General features: G+C 35.7%; 1 protein-coding gene and 4 pseudogenes across 2 annotated transcripts; 1 reads left to right on the top strand and 4 right to left on the bottom strand.

Moving 5' to 3' along the window:
- Nucleotides 1-4,643: 4,643 nt before the first annotated feature.
- On the bottom strand, nucleotides 4,644-6,718 carry LOC104715475 (uncharacterized). Of its 2 annotated transcripts, XM_010432885.3 has the most exons (4): nucleotides 6,196-6,718; nucleotides 5,919-6,071; nucleotides 5,331-5,544; nucleotides 4,644-5,110 (listed from the first exon to the last, which is right to left on the bottom strand). In XM_010432885.3, exons 1-3 carry the CDS (start codon nucleotides 6,577-6,579, stop codon nucleotides 5,350-5,352), a joined length of 732 nt encoding a protein of 243 aa, XP_010431187.1. In that variant the 5' UTR covers nucleotides 6,580-6,718; the 3' UTR covers nucleotides 4,644-5,110; nucleotides 5,331-5,349. The 2 variants fall into 2 exon arrangements, with proteins under 2 accessions (XP_010431187.1, XP_010431182.1); XM_010432880.3 differs by lacking the exon at nucleotides 4,644-5,110 and having other exon boundaries at nucleotides 5,152-5,544.
- A 327-nt stretch (nucleotides 6,719-7,045) lies between these two features.
- On the top strand, nucleotides 7,046-9,317 carry LOC104747503 (uncharacterized; annotated as a pseudogene).
- Nucleotides 9,318-9,830: 513 nt separating this feature from the next.
- Nucleotides 9,831-10,276, bottom strand: LOC147948157 (uncharacterized protein At1g43920, Chloroplastic pseudogene; annotated as a pseudogene).
- Nucleotides 10,277-11,722: 1,446 nt separating this feature from the next.
- LOC147948156 (uncharacterized) lies at nucleotides 11,723-12,655 on the bottom strand (annotated as a pseudogene).
- LOC147948155 (uncharacterized) lies at nucleotides 12,599-14,466 on the bottom strand (annotated as a pseudogene).
- Nucleotides 14,467-18,983: the final 4,517 nt, after the last annotated feature.

The following is an 18,983-nucleotide window of genomic DNA, read 5'->3' as shown; positions in this document are numbered from 1 at the left end:
ATAGTACTTACAGTAGTAAGTAAATTCTGACGTAGAATTAATTCTCTTAAATTGCTCACAATTAAGGGCATTTAATTATTTTTCTCCACTAAAACAGATTTGTAAAAGGATAATGTAACGAATGGATCTTGGATATGGAAGAAACTTCTGAAATATAGAACGTTAGCAAAAACTTTCTATCGTGTGGAGGTGAACAATGGTGAATCCACATTTTTTTGGTTCGACAATTGGTGCTCTCTAGGATGTCCATATGACCTTATGGGAGATAGAAGCTGCATTGCTATGGGTATTCCACTATCAAGCACTGTGGCTGAAGTAATGGATATGCCAAGATGGAGAAGACATCGTCAACCAATGCTCTGTTCCATTGAAGAAGAAATATGAAAACAACAACTCACTCTCATCCCCGATGTTCATGATGTTGCCTTGTGGAAAGGAAGGAGTGATGGCTATAAGAATTTTAAAACAAAGGACACTTGGTTGCATATACAGGCACAACATCCAAAATGGGTAGACTACAGAGCGATCTGGTTCCCTCATGTCACTCCAAGGTACGCTCTTATAACTTGGCTGGTGCCAAAGAATAGAATCGCAACAGGGGAGAGAATGGTAAAATGGAAGTCCAATGCAAACTCAACCTGTGTTTTCTGCAACTGTCTGATGGAAACAAGGGAGCACTTGTTTTTTCTCTGTCCTTTTTCAAAACAGGTATGGGAGCCGTTGGTCAAAAACCTCCTATCCGACAAGTACAAAACTGACTGGCAGGAGGTACTGGGTCTGCTTCGGGGAAATAACTTAGATCAGACAACATGGTTTCTACTCGGTTACACATTTCAAAACACAATTCACTTTATATGGAGGGAGAGAAATGCTAGACGTCATAGAGATGCACCTTCATCAACAGGAAAGCTGGTGAAGCTGATTGACAAGAACGTACGTAACAGGTAGATCACAATGCCAAAGGAAGAAGGCACCAAACTTCAAGCTTGGTTTCAAGCACGGTTTTATTAAAGGCTGGTTTTTTCTAAAAGCTTGTTTTTATTCCTTTTACCAAATGAACTGGTCTACTAAACAGGTTGAGCTACGTTGTAAAAGCAGTTTATTTTTCTTTTGAATATAATTTAACATTAGATTCAAAAAAAATATATATATATATATATAAAATACAATCTATATATAATAGCAAACCCACTTTTTGTGTCAATTTTTAATCCAACGGATGAGATTAGTTCCAGTTTTAATTCAACGGTTTAAAATTATTAATCATGTCTTTTCGTCGCACCCCCATCTTTCAAAAGTCACACCTCTTAGTCTTTGCATCTCTTTGTTGTACCTCCTGGTTTCAAAAATCACATCCATTAATTTTTACACCTTTTAAATCACATCTCTTTGTTGTACCTCCTGGTTTCAAAAATCACATCCATTAATTTTTACACCTTTTAAATCACATCTCTTAGTCTTTGCATCTCTTTGTTGTACCTCCTGGTTTCAAAAATCATATCCATTAATTTTTACACCTTTTAAATCACACCTCTTAGTCTTTGCATCTCTTTGTTGTACCTCCTGGTTTCAAAAATCATATCCATTAATTTTTACACCTTTTAAATCACACCTCTTAGTCTTTGCATCTCTTTGTTGTACCTCCTGGTTTCAAAAATCACATCCATTAATTTTTACACCTTTTAAATCACACCTCTTAGTCTTTGCATCTCTTTGTTGTACCTCCTGGTTTCAAAAATCACATCCATTAATTTTTACACCTTTTAAATCACACCTCCTTAGCCTTTGCATCTCTTTGTTGTACCTCCTGGTTACAAAAATCACATCCATTAATTTTTACACCTTTTAATTTCACACCTCTATCACTCTATGTGTTACACCTCTTTGTTGTACCTCCATGTTTCACATCTATTAATTTTTACACCTTTACATTTCACACCTCTATGTCTTATACCTCTTTGTTTATTATATATAAACTTTTCTTGACTACATAAACAAGTTTCAAAAAATTGTTTTCTGAGTACTAAAAAATTGTATTATTGAAGTATTTTTTTAACTTTCAAGTATCAATCTCTAATCAAGGTAATTTAATATTTTTGCTGCGAATGACCTGTAGTGTTTCTCGGTTAGATTATTATTACTGTTAGTCGACACTATTAAGTTCATACATTAGTCTTAGTTTTGTTAACTTTTAGTCTCTTCAAAATTTTTAGCCTTTCCGATTTTCATGTTTTTGCATGGCTAATGTTATTAAGTACGTGTGCCATATTTTTTGCATGGCTAATGTTTTTGATTCTCAATGTGCAGATTTTATTTTTTGACTTTCTGGAAAAACCAAAACCAAGATACGAGAGGCATGATGATATGTAGTGATGCTAGAGCTACGGATAAGCCAAAATTTTTTAACAAACATGGTATAATTATAATTTTATATATGTTCTTATTTTAACCTATTTATTTTTTCTAACGAACATGATATAAATGTTATTTATTTTTATTTTTTTTTTTTTTCCATTAGATGTTCATGATCCAGGTTAGTTTACATTTTTTGTAAATAAAGTTTTTAAAAATTTTAGCTGAATTATAATTTCTTATACTTTTTGGGTATCAAACATTTTGATAATATATAGAAATATTACAATAGAGAGTGCCGAAGAAAAAGCCAGACATACTTGTGACAACACAAAATTAAATTCTAGAAAGTGTAAGCACGACCAAATGACAAGTCAAGTTAGAAAGAAAAGATCTACTAAAGGTAACTTATTTAGTCTTTAATGACTTTCTAATATGTATATACAACTTTTTAAAAATATAATGTATAACAGTCACTTTTAGAGTGATCTGGAGCTGCCAAAAAAAAAGAAAATGCAAGAAAGTTATAAAATTAGTGTTTAACCTAAAGAAGAGAACATCAAAAGGTGAGATATTATTATCACCTGTTTCACCACATCGACTTTGTTTTCGCTGTTGTTTATTGAAGAACATGATGGTACCGATTCATAGACATAAGTGGGAAATCAAATAGAAGGGGATGCAGCCTGGATGGAGAGCAGCCGACACGGTGGAATGGGATGGATTGGGAGAGACCAACATAAAATCCTCTGTTCTATATTTTATTAATTTTCTGAACTTTTGTCGTTTAATTGAATTGCTTTGATTGAATAGCTGATGAGTGTACAAGTTTTGTCTATATGCATTCTTAGTCTGTTACGTCTTGATTTTTTTTTCTTTTCCAAAGAGGAATATGTGATTTGAAGCAAATATTACAAATCCATGTATCAAATGTGTTAGTAGGAAATAAGGCAATCAAGATTAACCCATTAAAAGGGAGGAAAGAAAGGTGTCTTTTGAGGGAAAACGTGAGACCAGCATGCATGTAACTGTGGAAAGCATTATAGCCAAATATATATCTCTAAAAGTTGTAGCTGAAGAATGTGAGTTACTCTATACTAACCAATTAGGTTTGATTGGTCGGTCATATAAAACTCGGTTTTGTACATATCTAAAAGTGAGAGAAAAAACATCCACAAGCATAAGTGAAATTTTATATATAGTTAAAAGTAATGTTCATAGTAAATCATTTGTATACAAACTCCACTTGCTTACAGTATCAGAATATTGATTATGATTTGTGAATCAGTAATCTATGGAAAGAGAAATCGCGTATCAAAGTGAAGGGGAAACGAAACTCAATCCAGCCATCTACTCCGATCCCAATCTTCGACCTTCCTTCGACAAGTGGCATTTAGTATTTTTTCGATATAGTAAATAAACCAAGAGAGAAGCAGCCTCGTATGTATTTCGATTGATAATGGTCAACAACAAAGACAATTTCTAATAGCGAATTAAGGAAGGATACCAATATATAGCACCATATGGTCGGAGACAAACATAAGTGAAATTTTATATATGGTTAAAAGTAATGTTCATAGTAAATCAAGCTCTAAAAAAGCTCACTTTTGTGTGTGACAACATAAAATATAATAACATTGAAATGAATTTTTAGCTTTTTAATCAGCAGAAAGCAATAGCAAAAAGTGAAAATGATCAAATTGATTGAGAAAAGAAAGAATTTAGGATGAATTACAAATGTTAAATTTTAATTTAGGATTTCACCTCCCCGTGCGGCAACGCACGGATCGCTTTCCTAGTATAAATAAAATAAAATTAAATCCGTTCTCTAGCACATGTTCTAGTTTGTTTTTAAAATTTAAACACATGATCACGACACAATTCTTTTTGATTCTCGTCTTCGTGAAAGAAAATATGAAAATTAACTCATGTTTTCTGCAAAACCCCTCATTCTAAACCATATTTACAACACCAAAATGAAATAATTCGACTTACCTCAACATCTTACATCTGCACTCTCGATCCGTCACTCGATTATGGTGACTCCAGAGTAAATGTCATTTGTCTTGGAATATAGTTCCGCTCCTCACCCTCGTTTCACCATGTTTTTATTGCCTATCAAGCCTATTTCAGTTTATGTTTCACTATTCGTTCAACATCTTGAGATTTATGAGGTTTTAGAATTTCATGACTTGAAAATATTTTGTTTTCTATTCAACGTGGTTTATGGGAAAGACGATTTTTACACAAAAATGTTTGTTGTTTTTGTGTTTAAAACTAACGCTTATTAGTTCTTTTGTTTCAAACTTTCAATTAAAACAAACTAAATCAAAAAGGACATTGAATATGCAGATTCCAATACGGTGATCATGTAGCTTACAAAAGATGAGATTTCATAGATAGCGAAATAAGGATTTGATAGATTACAGAACTGGAATTTCAAGGAATCGAGGAATTCGAAGGAGCTCCTCCCTCTCTCCCTGAGATAACCCACCAAATACACGATGATCTCTCATTTGTTCTCGGCTTTCTATATAGTACCCTATTGATTATTCTTTTTTTTTTGTGTGATTATTCTATGATAACACTAGGTTATACTCAAACAAAAGCCCACTCATCTGGACCACCAACACCAAATATGATATGTCCCTCTGTTGAAAAATGATGCTTGATCTTTAGTCTATTTATAGACATTTTGCTTCTTCCTCTTGTTATATGTGTGCTCGTTGTAAAGCTTCATCAATAGGCAGATGGAAAGCTTCCAACAAAAATTGCCGGAAATTGAAGCCATCACCCACAGATTCAAACTATATAGCTTATATTTTGTACTCTTAAAACATGTATATTTTCCTAAGAATCATCTATTGTCTAAAGATGAGAATATAAACATGTATATGATTCAAACACATTATGACATATATCTAATCACGTTTGAGCATGGACACAGCAAATCTGAACTGATTAAGGGCAACCCCTACCTTAAACAAGTTTTTGGTATCAAGGCATTAGCGTAGGAGCCGGTCTACAGAGGATGGGATGACTCTCGCCGTCCAAAGTAACCATACACTTGGCTTGATACTCCACAAGAGGTCCATCAGGCTTCTCCCTGGCCATAAATATGATGTATGACTTTGATCTAGGTCCTGGGCGATAATAACCTCTCACAACTTCAATGAACTCCACATTCAAATCCTAGAGAACCATGCACAATAAAAAGAAAATGTTAATGCCAAGCTTGGGCTGAAAAGTGAAAACTTGTCAGGGTTGAAAATTCCCAGACCCTATCTAGCACACTACAATTCTAAGAACCTTGTAAATCCTCTCAACCTAACAATTGCTACTGTTGACACCTAAAGATAATCTAAGAGACTGAATCCTCAAGCTCAAACAAAATACCAATCTGAGACCTTTAGTATTAGGAATTAGACTGGAGGGTGAATGACAGATTAGACAAGGAAAAGGAAAAAGAGAGAGAGAGAGAGAGAGAGAGAGAGAGAGAGAGAGAGAGAGAGAGAGAGAGAGAGAGAGAGAGAGAGAGAGAGAGAGAGAGAGAAGTAATGATTAACCTTGTCTTGGTTGAGTTTTTGGAGACAAACATAAACCATCTCTTGCCAGAACTGGCGGAAGTTTTGATCGGGAAGGGCTTCCTGCTCCAACTTCATTGGACTTATTCCTTTGTAATGAAAAGTTGGCCTAAGCTCACGATCCCCGTAGAATCCCTAAAATAAACCACAGACACACAGTTATTAGTAGAAATCACCATCATCATCTATTCAATTATGACAAATTAGTTTCAGCTCAAGAAAACTCAGAGCACACATAGAAAATTAGGACGGGACGTACCTTGCTCTCGATCATCTGCCGTTTAAAGATGCGATAGTGTTGTCTAGCTTCTTCGGGGAAAAATTCCTCATCGGAGGATGAAAGTATCGGCTCCGGAGAAGAATAATACTCTAAACCATCGAAGCTGTCCACATCCCATTCCGGCGCCTTCAAGTAATCTATTCTAGCCTCAGGCTCTTCCTCTATCTTGGCTCTCCCATCACCAACGCCTTCTTCTTCTTCATCGCTCTCTTCCTCTTCCTCCTCCTCCTCCTCTTCTCCCGGCTCGAACTCGGCCTTACGCTTTCTCGCGTTACTTCTGAAATCCACCGATGAGTGGTCCGAATTCGTCGCTTCCATGGAATCTTCTATCGTCGTCTCGGCTCCGCATTGATTGAGAAGCATGTTGGTCGAATAAATCCCTTGATCCCTCTCTGTTCCGAGCCAATTGAGAATTGGTAATATTCCCAAATTCTTTTTTCAAGACAACAAAAAAAATAAATTCCCAATATTTCGGGCATTTAATATTGGGAAGAATGTCGATAAAATCACGAACTTTCAAATTGTGGCCATTTTAATCACGAATTTTGTCTAAGGCCATTAAAAATATGAACTTCCATTGACTTACCGGTTAAACCATCAAATTTTTGTTGACCACGACGAATTGGACATGTCGTTAAATCCTTAAACGGAGCAATCAGTCGGCGTTAAGATGTCGTTAGTCTGCCCATTAGTGTCAAAACGACACCGTTTCGAACCCGAGAGAAAACAGAACAAAACCTCCAAATCGAAAACAAAATCCCTAATTTGATCTTTCTCAATCCCTAATCCCTAAATTGACAATTTTCAAACTTTGATTTCTCAGTCCCAAATGCCTAAAGTTAGAAACAAAGGTGTGATATCGTTTGTTGGAGCTCCACCAGAAAACGAATCACAGAGTTTAATTGAAGCTCTTGGAGTTGAAGATGGAGTAGCTCCTCGGGTTGAAGATGGAGTTCGAGCTCCACCGGAAGATCCAACAGTTTCTAATGTCCGAGATGGAGGTGGTGAACCGGCTGAATCTGTTGTTGGAGATAAAGGAAAGAGAGGTGGAGCTTCACGTCGGCGTGGGAAACGTAAAAAAAGAAGTGATGAAGATGACGAAGTGGAGGCTCCAGTTGAGCACGACAGTGAGGATGATTGCGCGGTGTATGGAGATGAGGATTGCAATGATGTTGATGATGCAATTGGTGGTGGAAATGACGAAGCTAATGTCGATGAAGCTAATGTCGAAGAACCGGCTCTCGAAGAAGTTGCCAACGTAAACATCGAAGATGATTTCCCAGGGATTATTAGAACAGAGGAAGGTGGTTCCGATTCCGACAGTGGGGATGATATATGGGACGATGACAAGCTACCGGATCCTTTGTCGTCGGACGACGAAGACGAGATCGAAGAAGAAGAGAAAGATGAGGCAGCTCCTAAAGATTAGTCTGATCCAGAGTCTTTGCTAGCGTTGGAGAAAACATACAACTCTCCCGATGACTTCAAGCTTGCCGTGTTGATGTACTCGTTGAAGACAAGGTATGATATTAAACTCTATCGGTCCAATTCTTTCTTGGTTGGTGCAAAGTGTTGCTACGTTGATGATGATGGTGTTCCGTGTCCTTGGAGAGTCTATTGCTCATATGAGAAGAGGAAGCATAAGATGCAAATTAGAGTTTATGTGAATGAGCATGTATGTGTTAGGTCAGGGTATTCAAAGATGTTGAAGAGGTCTTCTATAGCTTTCTTGTTTGAAGAAAAGCTTAGACTAAATCCGAAGCTTACAAAATATGAGATGGCTGCTGAGATTAAGAGAGAGTATAACTTAGAAGTAACTCCAGATCAGTGTGCAAAGGCGAAGACCAAGGTGATGAGTGCAAGAAAGGCTAGTCATGAATCACACTTTGCAAGAATATGAGATTATCAAGCGGAGGTATTGAATCAGAACCCTGGCTCAGAATTTGAGATTGAGACAGTTCCAGGGCCAGTGGTTGGAAGCAAACAGAGGTTTTTTCGGTTGTATATCTGTTTTAAAGCTCAAAAGGATACATGGATAAAAACTTGTAGACCTATCATAGGGATAGATGGAGCTTTTTTAAAATGGGATATAAAAGGGCATGTTCTAGCTGCAGTTGGAATGGATGGGGACAATAGGATTGTCCCTCTTGCTTGGGCAGTTGTAGAAATAGAAAATGATGATAATTGGGACTGGTTCTTGAGACATCTCTCTGCAAGTTTGGGTCTGGTTACAATGACACCTCTAGCTCTAATTTTGGATAAACAATCGGTAAGTATGAGACTTTAAATTTTTTTGTGGGTTTCATTTTGAGACTTGATTGACTGATACGAGACTCACACTTTGTTAAATTTGTTTTTGTTTGCAGGGTTTAGTTAAAGCTATCAGTAACATCCTTCCACACGCTGAGCATCGACAATGTGCAAAGCACATAATGGATAACTAGAAGCGAGACAGCCACGACCAAGAACTACAACGCATTTTCTGGAGGATAGCACGCAGCTACACCACAGGGAAGTTCAACGACAATATGGCAGAACTCAAGCAGTACAATCCTCAAGCATACGCCTCTCTGCAAGTTACAAATCCAATAACCTGGTCAAGAGCTTTTTTCAAGATAGGTACTTGCTGCAATGACAATCTTAACAATCTCAGTGAGTCATTCAATAGGATAATTAGACAAGCCAGGAGAAAGCCTTTGCTGGATTTGCTTGAGGACATAAGAAGACAGTGCATGGTCAGAAATGCAAAGAGGTTTATCATAGCTGATCGGTTGAAGACACGGTTCACCAAACGAGCTCATGCTGAGATCGAAAAAGCAATTGCTGGAGCCCAATTTTGCCAGAGATATATGGCCAGAAACAACATACATGAGGTATGGGAGAATGATGTAGGTTATAGTGTGGATATGGATGCAAGAACTTGTGGATGCAGGAAGTGGCAGATGGTTGGCATCCCATGTTCTCATGCTGCATGTGTGATTATAGGGAAAAAAGAGAAGGTTGAGGATTATGTCAACAACTACTACAAGATCAAGGAATACCACAAGTATCTCAACCTCAACAAGAGTCTCAAACTCATCAAGTGCCACAAGGATCAATAGCACAAGGATCAAACTCATCAAGAGCACACGTCTTAAGAGCACACGCATCAAGAGCCCATGTGGAGGGACCACAACCGCAAGGACCACAGCCACAAGGATCACAGCCACATGGACCACAACCGCAAGGACCACAACCGCAAGGACCACCAGGAGAAGGATCACAACCGCAAGGACCACAACCGCAAGGACCACCAGGGTAGATTTGCATCAGGGTTTGAGTGTTCCAGCTAGTTTTTGGTTTTGTTGTCTCGGCTTTGTTTTGTTCACACGGATTTGTTTTCTTGCATCTAGTTTCTTTGTTCTCGGATTTGTTTTCTTGCATCAACCAGTTTCTTTGTTCTGTTCTCGGATTTGTTTTGTTTTGTTGAATCAGGTTTGTTATGTTTTGTTGTATCAAGTTCTCGGATTTGTTATGTTTTGTTGTATCAAAAACAAGTTCATTGCCAACAAAGTCTTCCATTGCCAAGCTTTTAGTACAAAGTCACATTACGACAAACACAAAACACATTACTTCTAGTAACCAAGAACTAATTTCTGGTTTTTGTTTTTAAGAAAAAAGATCAGAATGGCAATAACACTAAAACAGAGACACACCAAGCAGAACAAACAAATCAACTTCCATCTCTTATTGTCTCTTTTGATCAATATTCCATCTTCCTTCAGATCTTCAATCCGAGCCTTCAAGTCTACAACCTCTTCGTAAACACCTTCCTCAACCCATTTGAATAAATGGTCCTGAAAAACAAAAACTTGAATCAAAATTCGAAAACACACTAATTCAAAACTATTCTAATACATACATCTCCTCTGTTTGGACAGCGAAAGAAAGGTCTTCCTGGATTTGCTTGCGTGTTCGATGTGTAGAGAACAACCTCTAAACCACAATGACACTTCGAGGGAACCCCATGACATCCACGGATTTTGTTTTCAACACCCGATTGCCCAGAATTGCAACTCATATCTGTTGGATAAGAAGGAGATAAGAGTTTTTGATTTGAGATAAGAAGTGAGAAATCGAGATATGAAATGTGAGATTAGGGATTGGGAATTCGATTTGGGGAAAATGAAAAATTAGGGATTCTATTTTCGATTTGGGGATTTTTATCGGGTTCTCTCTGGATTAAAACGGTGTCGTTTTGCGCCTCCGTTAAGCGGAATAACGATCTCTTAACGCCGGCTAATTGCTCCGTTTAGAGACTTAACGACATGATTTTTTCGTCCTGGTCAACTGAAATATGGTGATTAAAATGGTAAGTCAACGGAAGTTCATGTTTTTAATGGCCTTAGGCAAAGTTCGTGATTAAAATGGCCACAATTTGAAAGTTCGTGATTTTATCGACATTTTTCCCATTTAATATTATAGTTTTCCTTAACAAAATAGGAACATTTATTTTTAATCCTAAATAATGTTAATTTTTCAAATTTATTAAACATTAGATTAGGACCCGTCCAATGTGCGCATTTAGAGCTTTTAAATAAATTTAACAAAAAATATAAAGTATATTAAGAACGAATATGTAAGGAATTGTTTAGAAACCTGCAAAATCTGGGGTCCAAGATTCAAGCTAATATTTAAAATGTTTAGAAATATTACAATTACTTAATATTGCGAGGCATTTGCGAGATGACCTTGCTAATCCGTCGCAAGTTTGCAAGGGATTACCTACGACCCTCGGCAAAACCTCGCAAATACCTCGCATGCAATATTTGTTGACCTCGCAACTACGTAGCAAAACCATCGTAAAACACAACAAAAACTTATGAAAAAAACACCATTATAATTTACCTAGTGCCAAATATGATTCACTATCCTCATTAGAATCTACAAACTTCATTGGATAATATTATTTCACCAAGTTCTATAAACTTCATACCAAATGAATTCACCTACTTCTACATTTATACATCATTGGATAGTAATCTACCTAGTTCTACAAAATAAAACTTCTTTGGATATCCTTATTATAAAGTTCAAGCTTCATTATCCACATTAGAATCTACTAACTTCTTTGTATTACTTTAATAGTAGAACTACAAAACAATTAAAGAGGAAGATATAAAAAATAAATTCTCATATACATAAACAATTCTGCGAGGCATTTGCGATGAACCATAGCAAACATCTCGCAAATTCGTCGCAAACTTTACAAACGTCACAATTACATAGTAAATTGCGAGGAGTTTGCGAGGCATCACTTGTAAAGCATCACAATTTTGACGCAATTCCGTCGCAAAAAGAGCAATATTTTGATTTAAAAAAACAACAAAAACTACAATAATTATTTAATCAGATTCATTGTCTGAATTACTAGAAAGTACATCATCATCATTAGAATCATCTCCATCATCAGACTCTTCGAATTCGTCTAATTCACCCTCTTCTTCAGAGACATCACCAACATCTTCTACTTGTCGGTTTTGTGGATCAATGTGGATCACATCTTCTGTTGATATATTTGGAATGGAAATTTCATCGACTCTCTCTTGTTGCATCACGACTTGCTCATCAACTAACCCGATGATACGGCCTCGAGGATTAACTTTGATAACTGATAACCACATATCACGTCTAGGCCGCAAACGAGGATAGGGAATAAAGCTCACTTGTTGTGCTTGTGATGCTAGGATGTAAGGATCAAATTTGGCATACGATCTGTTGGCATTTACATCGACAACTCCCCAATTATTTACTCGCATGCCTCGGGCGATGGATCATACCAGTTACACTTGAAAAGTACGCATCTCAGATTCAGAAGGCCTGGATATTCAACTTCTAAGATTTGTTCCAAAATGCCATAGAAATCGCTATCACCAGCTTGTACGTAGATTCCGTAATTTGCTGTAGCTTTCCGACAACCATGAGCATACGTATGGAAAGTGTAACCGCGAGTGAAGTACATCGGAGCAGTGGTGATTTTTGCTATTGGTTCTTGAACGAGCTCATGCAACCAAAGAGGCAAGGGTTCATTTCCACATCCATTTTGAACCTATATATAATAAGAAAAGTTTATTAAAATTAAAGAATAAATAAATTATACATATAGTTTAAACCAATTATATGTATACTTACATAGTATTTCAACCAATTAGCAAAATCCCGCTCTTTGTATGCTTCATAATCAACTTCTTCTAAATTAGGATATGCTTCACGAATCTGCATTTCGAAAAGTCTATAAAAAGGATACGTGATATTTTGTTATCTAGTAAATAAAATTTAAATTTAATTTTTTTTTTTAAAAAAAATACCTCTCAAAAGGTTGAACATATTGATTGAGTATGCATTTGCTTGTAGGAATTGGGGTATTTTTCCGGGACTTATGCACTAGAACATTGACCATTGATGTCATAGAGCAGTTACAGAATAATATTCCAGTGTTGCATTGTAACTTGGAGAAAATCTTCCCTCCTGTTTTTTTTGACGTGATGGAACATCTTTCCAATATGGAAGCTCCCAAAAAATACTCTGCTTGTGCCAATTGTGAGCGGTCCCATATCCATCCAGCATGTTTGCTGGTGAGTGATAGTTACCCCCACGTTTACATGTTTCTTGAGCACCATAGTAATCGATCTGTTCAAACAAATCATTGCCAGAGACGTAAGTTGGTGGGGGAACACGCACAACTTTATTCTTTCTAAACAACTTCTTGTTCCTCCGGTACGGATGATGCAAGGGAAGAAATCGACGATGACAATCAAACCAACAAGGTTTTCCCCCATACTTTAACTGAAATGCCTCTGTACCATCCATACAATAAGGACATGATAATCTTCCATGTGTGGTCCACCCAGATAACATTCTGTATGCGGGGAAGTCACTAATCGTCCACATTAGCACTGCCCGCATATTGAAATTCTGTTTTCTTGAGGAATCATATGTCTGAACACCTTCATACCACAATTGCTTAAGCTCATGAATCAGAGGTTGCAAGAAGATATCTAGAGCTCGCTTCGGATGCTTAGGACCTGGTACCAAAATACTCAAGAACAGAAATTCGGGTTGCATACACATATCTGGAGGAAGATTGTATGGCGTCAATATAACAGACCATAAAGAATACTGCCTCCCTGACATACCAAATGGACTAAAACCATCTGTACACAACCCAAGATAAATATTCCTACACTCTTGAGCAAAGTCAGGATATACCGATTGAAAATGTTTCCATGCCTTTGCATCAGATGGGTGTGTAATCTCTCCTTCGTGTGTAGAATGTTCTGCATGTTATCTCATTGCTGCTGCAGTCCGTTTTGATTGGTATAGGCGTTTCAATCTATCACCAACAGGCAAGTACCACATACGTTTATATGGCACTCGTGTCCTTCCTTCAGTAGGCTGATATCTCGGCTTCTCGCAAAACCGACATTCCTGCAGCTTAGCATCATCTTTCCAAAAAATCATGCAATAGTCAGCGCACACATCAATCATTTCAGATGGTAATCCAAGACTCGCAACCAACTTCTGTATTTCATAGTAGTTCTCAGCCGATACATTATCAGGTGGCAAATACTCTTTAATGAGTTCAGCCCAAGAATCCATGCAAATCTCACTTAAGTTATTATCAGCTTTAATTGTCATCATCCTAGATGCCAATGATAACTTAGAATGTCCTTCTCTACATCCATCGTAGATAGGTTGCTTTGCAGAATCTAACATATCATAAAAACGTTGTGCATCTACGTTGGGTTCTTCCGTATTATTCTCAGGAAATGCAGCAGTAGTTTCATGAAATGCATCATTAACCATATGATGAAATCTATTTTCTTCATTATACCCATAAAAACCAAACTGATCAGATTCTTGATGCCCATAATTACTAGGTTGATCAACAGCATAATTCATACTACTAATTCCAACATTACTGCTACAACCCTCTCCATGACGGAACCATACATAGTAATTTGGCATAAATCCTCTATTATAAAGATGCTTCTTCACTAGATTAAATTCCAAATAATTAATGTTCTTGCACCTAGGACATGGACAAAATATTGTACCGTTTTCACGAGCAAAGTCTTGGTTGGTCGCCTGGTACATGAAACCGCGCAAGCCATCACAAAACTCTTTCGTCACATCACCGGTGTTCGGGTCTCTATGATTGTACATCCACCGTCATATTGTATATATCTCGTGCTCTCCACCTCCAAACATTATTTTCTCTAGAATTTTTCTGTAGCCTTTTTTTTTATCAAAAACTTTTTTTTTTGACAATTTTTTTTTCTCTTTTTCTTTTTTTTGCTCTCAGAAATTTTTTTTTTCTCTCACAGCAGTTTTTTTTTTCTTATTGCTTTGTGTTGTGGTTTCCATGTCTCATGGACTGGCTATTTATAGGTTTTCTAAAATTATCTGCTACGAATTTGCGAGGGAATTTGCGACGGTTTTGCGACAAGTTGTTTTTAGATATTTATTTCTTGCTACGAAATTGCGAGGCTGTGTCCTTTTTGCCGACAAAACAGGTACACTCGGGGAAAACGTGCTTGCCGACATCTAGGTCCCTCGTAAATTCCTCGCAAATTTGCTACGGAATTATTGCATGTCATTTGCGAGGAATTTACTTATCCTCGCAATGGTGTCTTAGTTCCGTCGCAAATTTGCGAGGGAAATATCTGTCGCTAATTTTGCAAGGAATTAATGAAAACGTGGTTCGAGTAGCAAAGTATTCGCAAATTCATAGCAAATTTGCGACGACGTTTCGCCGTCGCAGATATACGTCGCAAATCGCGTGTTTTCTTGTAGTGAATGTTGACAGAGAACAAGTTTGAGTTGTTCAGGATTTTGAGAGCTTGAACCTGAGCTGTGTTGCAGGTTCAGGATTCCTTTGCTTTAAACCGTTTTTGTGAAAGCAGGGATGTTAGAAAGTGGAGAGGTGTCCGCTGAGGATCTTGGCAGCAATATTTATGACCAACTATTTCCTATCACAGATATATTGAAGTATGAATCATTAGACATCAAAAGTGGAATGTCTTTAGCTTGAGAGAATTAACCAAACTAAAGCATAATAATATTGACTAGTTGGAATGAAACAATATATTATATTAAATAGAGCTCCCATCAAAGCATGGTGAAATTCTTAAGCATGAGAAAGCATGATACGTCATGTCCAACTAAGAGGAAGTCATATCGATAATTATAAACTAGCAGATAGACCTCCACAATAAACTAAGCATGAGTATGATTATACATATATATATATATATATATATATATATATATATACGATATACTAGATAAACCATGTGTCGATCAAAAACAATAAACAAAATAAGATATGAGCCCATCGATAAAGAAGAAGGTTACTTATCTTGATGGAAACATCGTTACTCATAAGAACTCAGAGAAAAAGACACCATCGACGAATGATTATTTGCTTGGTTCACCAACTCATGTTGCAACAGCAAATTCTCGATGGAAACAATTAGAGAAGTTGGTGACGTTGGAGAAAGAGGAACTTGGCCAAACGTATCAATGGCTAGGTTTCTTTTTTGTTTGTTTAGGCGGCAAGGGTTAGAGCGTGCTGATAGCGTATTAAGAACAAATGTTTAAGAAACTGTTCTCTTGTATTATTATATATTCCATAGGATATAATATATATATATATAGTGATACAATATTAGGATTTTAAGTTATACACCAATCTACTAATGGGCCGATAATGGGCATCCATACAATATAGAATATTCATAACAAAGTAAATATTTTTAGTAAGTAAAAACTATCTATAAAAGTAAATAGATACATCGATGTGTCCAATGTGATATTTGGTGTAAAAAGTGCGACTCTGCAGTTGAGATTATTAATCACGTTTTCTTTGAATGCCCTCGCTCGTGTGAAGTTTGGAGTTTATCTCTGACTCCGGTCTCGTCAGAGAGTTTTCCATATAAGTCGATGTACTCGAATTTGGATTTTTTTTTTGGAGGGGTGCCTTTCAACAGGGTGATCCTGATCAACTTCTTCAATTACCATGGATTTTATGGGCAATCTGGAAAACCATAAATAAAAGAGTTTTTCTAAGGTTTAGAGATCGAGACGAATGATATAACTGCTCAGGCTTTGGGCGATAAGTTAGCCTGAAAAGAAGCGCTCTCTTTTATGGCAGTCATGTCAGCTCCATCTCCATCTTCGTGGTGTTGTGTTGGTGAGGAGTAAACCTTGTTGTTAAGGGCCAAGTGTCTAAGACGGAGCCCCTACCCCTTCATTCGGAGTTAGAAGCGTTGTTGTGGACCATGGAGCGGATACATAAAAACAATGTATAAAAGTAAAGAAATAAACTTTTAGTTATAGAAAATAGTTGTTTTCTTTTGCTATAATACACTAATGTATATCCATTTACAAATCTACTATCTACAATTCTACCACTAAAAGTGTATTTGTACACACAAATATATTTTACTGTTAAATTATACTCTTTAGTCTTTACTACTATCAACAAATTGTCTATATGAACACATTAAATAACATATTATATTTCTCTTTACTTTAATATTTTTATAGTTACAAAAATGCATATGTCAATCATACATACTCCTATCTTATATATTACAATAGCCGTCTTTTGAATAAATTATTTGATTGGTGAAAAAATATGAGACGATCTATTTTTTTTTTTACTTCAACAATCTTTTTCTTTATGTAAAGGTGAGTATTTACATTTTTTTAGAAACTGTAATTAATTACAATCATTTTTTATCTTATATTAAAAGTAATCATTTTTTTTGTAAAATTAGCAACTTAAAACTAAAATAAGTAAACAATATTATAATTTCGAATTTTATGATATATATATATATATATATATATAATTTTCTTATAATGATCTTTTCTAAATTTTAAAGCTGTTAATATTTTTAAAACTGTTTAAAAAAAACTTTTGTTTTACATGTAGAATTTTACAAATGTTTATTTTCTTTAAATTATTTTAAATAAAATTAGGTTTTCTTTCTTTATTTTAATTTTATATAGAACCTCTTTATGGTAGGTTTTGAATTTTTACATTTTTATTTCTTAAAATTTTAATAAATTTAGAATTGGCATGTGTCAACATCTGAATGATACAATTGACATGTGTAATGATCTTGTTAATGAGTAATTTTGACATCAAACTTTATATAATAAGATTTTTAATTCTACATAAGTAATTTCATATGTGCACGTATCATTTTTTTATTTGGGAATTTAATAGAAACCGTCAATATTGGTCCGATCGAATTTTAAAACCTTCAATTTTTTTTTTAATCTATACTAAATAAAAGTAGAAGATATAAGCTCCTAAAGCTGTCCACCTAGGATTTAAAACAACCTATCGAGATTGGACATGTCACTTATTAACATTTTAAAAAAATTTCAAAATTTTTATATTAACAATTATTTTAAATGACCATTCGGGATTTGACATGTAAGGTTGCCCACCTAGGATTTAAAACAACCTATCGGGATTGGACATGTCATTTATTAACTTTTTTTAAAATTTCCAGAATTTTTGTATTAATTATTTTAAATGACCAATCGTGATTTGACATGTCACTCACTAACATTTTTTTAATTTCTAGAATTTTCTATTATTTAGAATTATTTTGAACGTTTGTCCAGAAAAAAACAAAGAATTATTTTAAACAATCTATCGAGATTTGATATGACATTCGTTAAAAATTTTAAATTTCCAGAATTTTCTATATTAAGAATTTTTAGAAAAGGAAATTTTAAATTTATGGAAATAAAAGATGGTTAATAACATCGGCTACAAAAATTTTAGACAATTATGTGTGGACACTTCGGTAGTATTTATTTAGAGCACTATTTCTTTTCTTTTAGGTTTAGTGGTGCTTCCGTTGCTTTGGTTTAAGTTTGTTTATCTAAAACTTGTGTTCATTAATTACTGCCATACTTGAGGGAATAGAGCAATGTAGTTTCTCAAAGACGTTAACCATCTCTTTTTGTTTTGTTTCCGTTAAAAACAAAAGGCAGCTACTAGTTTTATTACAGGTTCAATGATGCTGCTATATATCATATTAATCAACCGATGAACAGTAATTTTGTTGTAATCCACCCAAAGATTTTTGGAAGAAGATTGTCATTCACTCTATGCAACCATTTGACGGAAACAAAAACAAACAACTACAACAATAATAATAACAGTGTGTATTGTTCAAAATCAATAATCTTCAAACTCTCAAAGTGGACAAAAAATTTTAAACCCTGATAAGTAATTATAGAGCAAGTGTATATAATAGGAATTAAAAGAACATATATATAAAACTCATTTGTTTCCGCCAAAGACAAATCCAGCGCCAGTAACGAATCCATCACCGAGTAAACATCTACCACAGAGGACAACTCCTGAATCGAGTACACATCCACCGAGGAGAACACATACATCGCCTCCAAATCCTCAACCACTATCTCCTGCTCCTCAGCCTCAACCAGAGCATGTTCCGAATGCCCAGTTTGTTTTGCCGCAACAAAACCCTAATTGTGAAGAGGAAGATGATGGCGAAGAAGAAAACCAAGAGCAACAAAACCCTAATCCAAATGTAGACTCCCAAGACCTTTTGGATGGTTTTCTAGCTCTTCCAGGCTGGCAATATCAACCACTTATGTCTGAGCATCCTATCCCTAGAGTTGAGACTCTATGCTATAAACTCTCTCCTTTTGTATGTCAAATTTTAAATTCG

This window comes from Camelina sativa, chromosome 2, assembly GCF_030686135.1.
Source record: "Camelina sativa cultivar CO46 ecotype springtype chromosome 2, ASM3068613v1".
NCBI lineage: Eukaryota > Viridiplantae > Streptophyta > Magnoliopsida > Brassicales > Brassicaceae > Camelina > Camelina sativa.
This window is presented reverse-complemented; position numbering and strand designations above follow the sequence as displayed.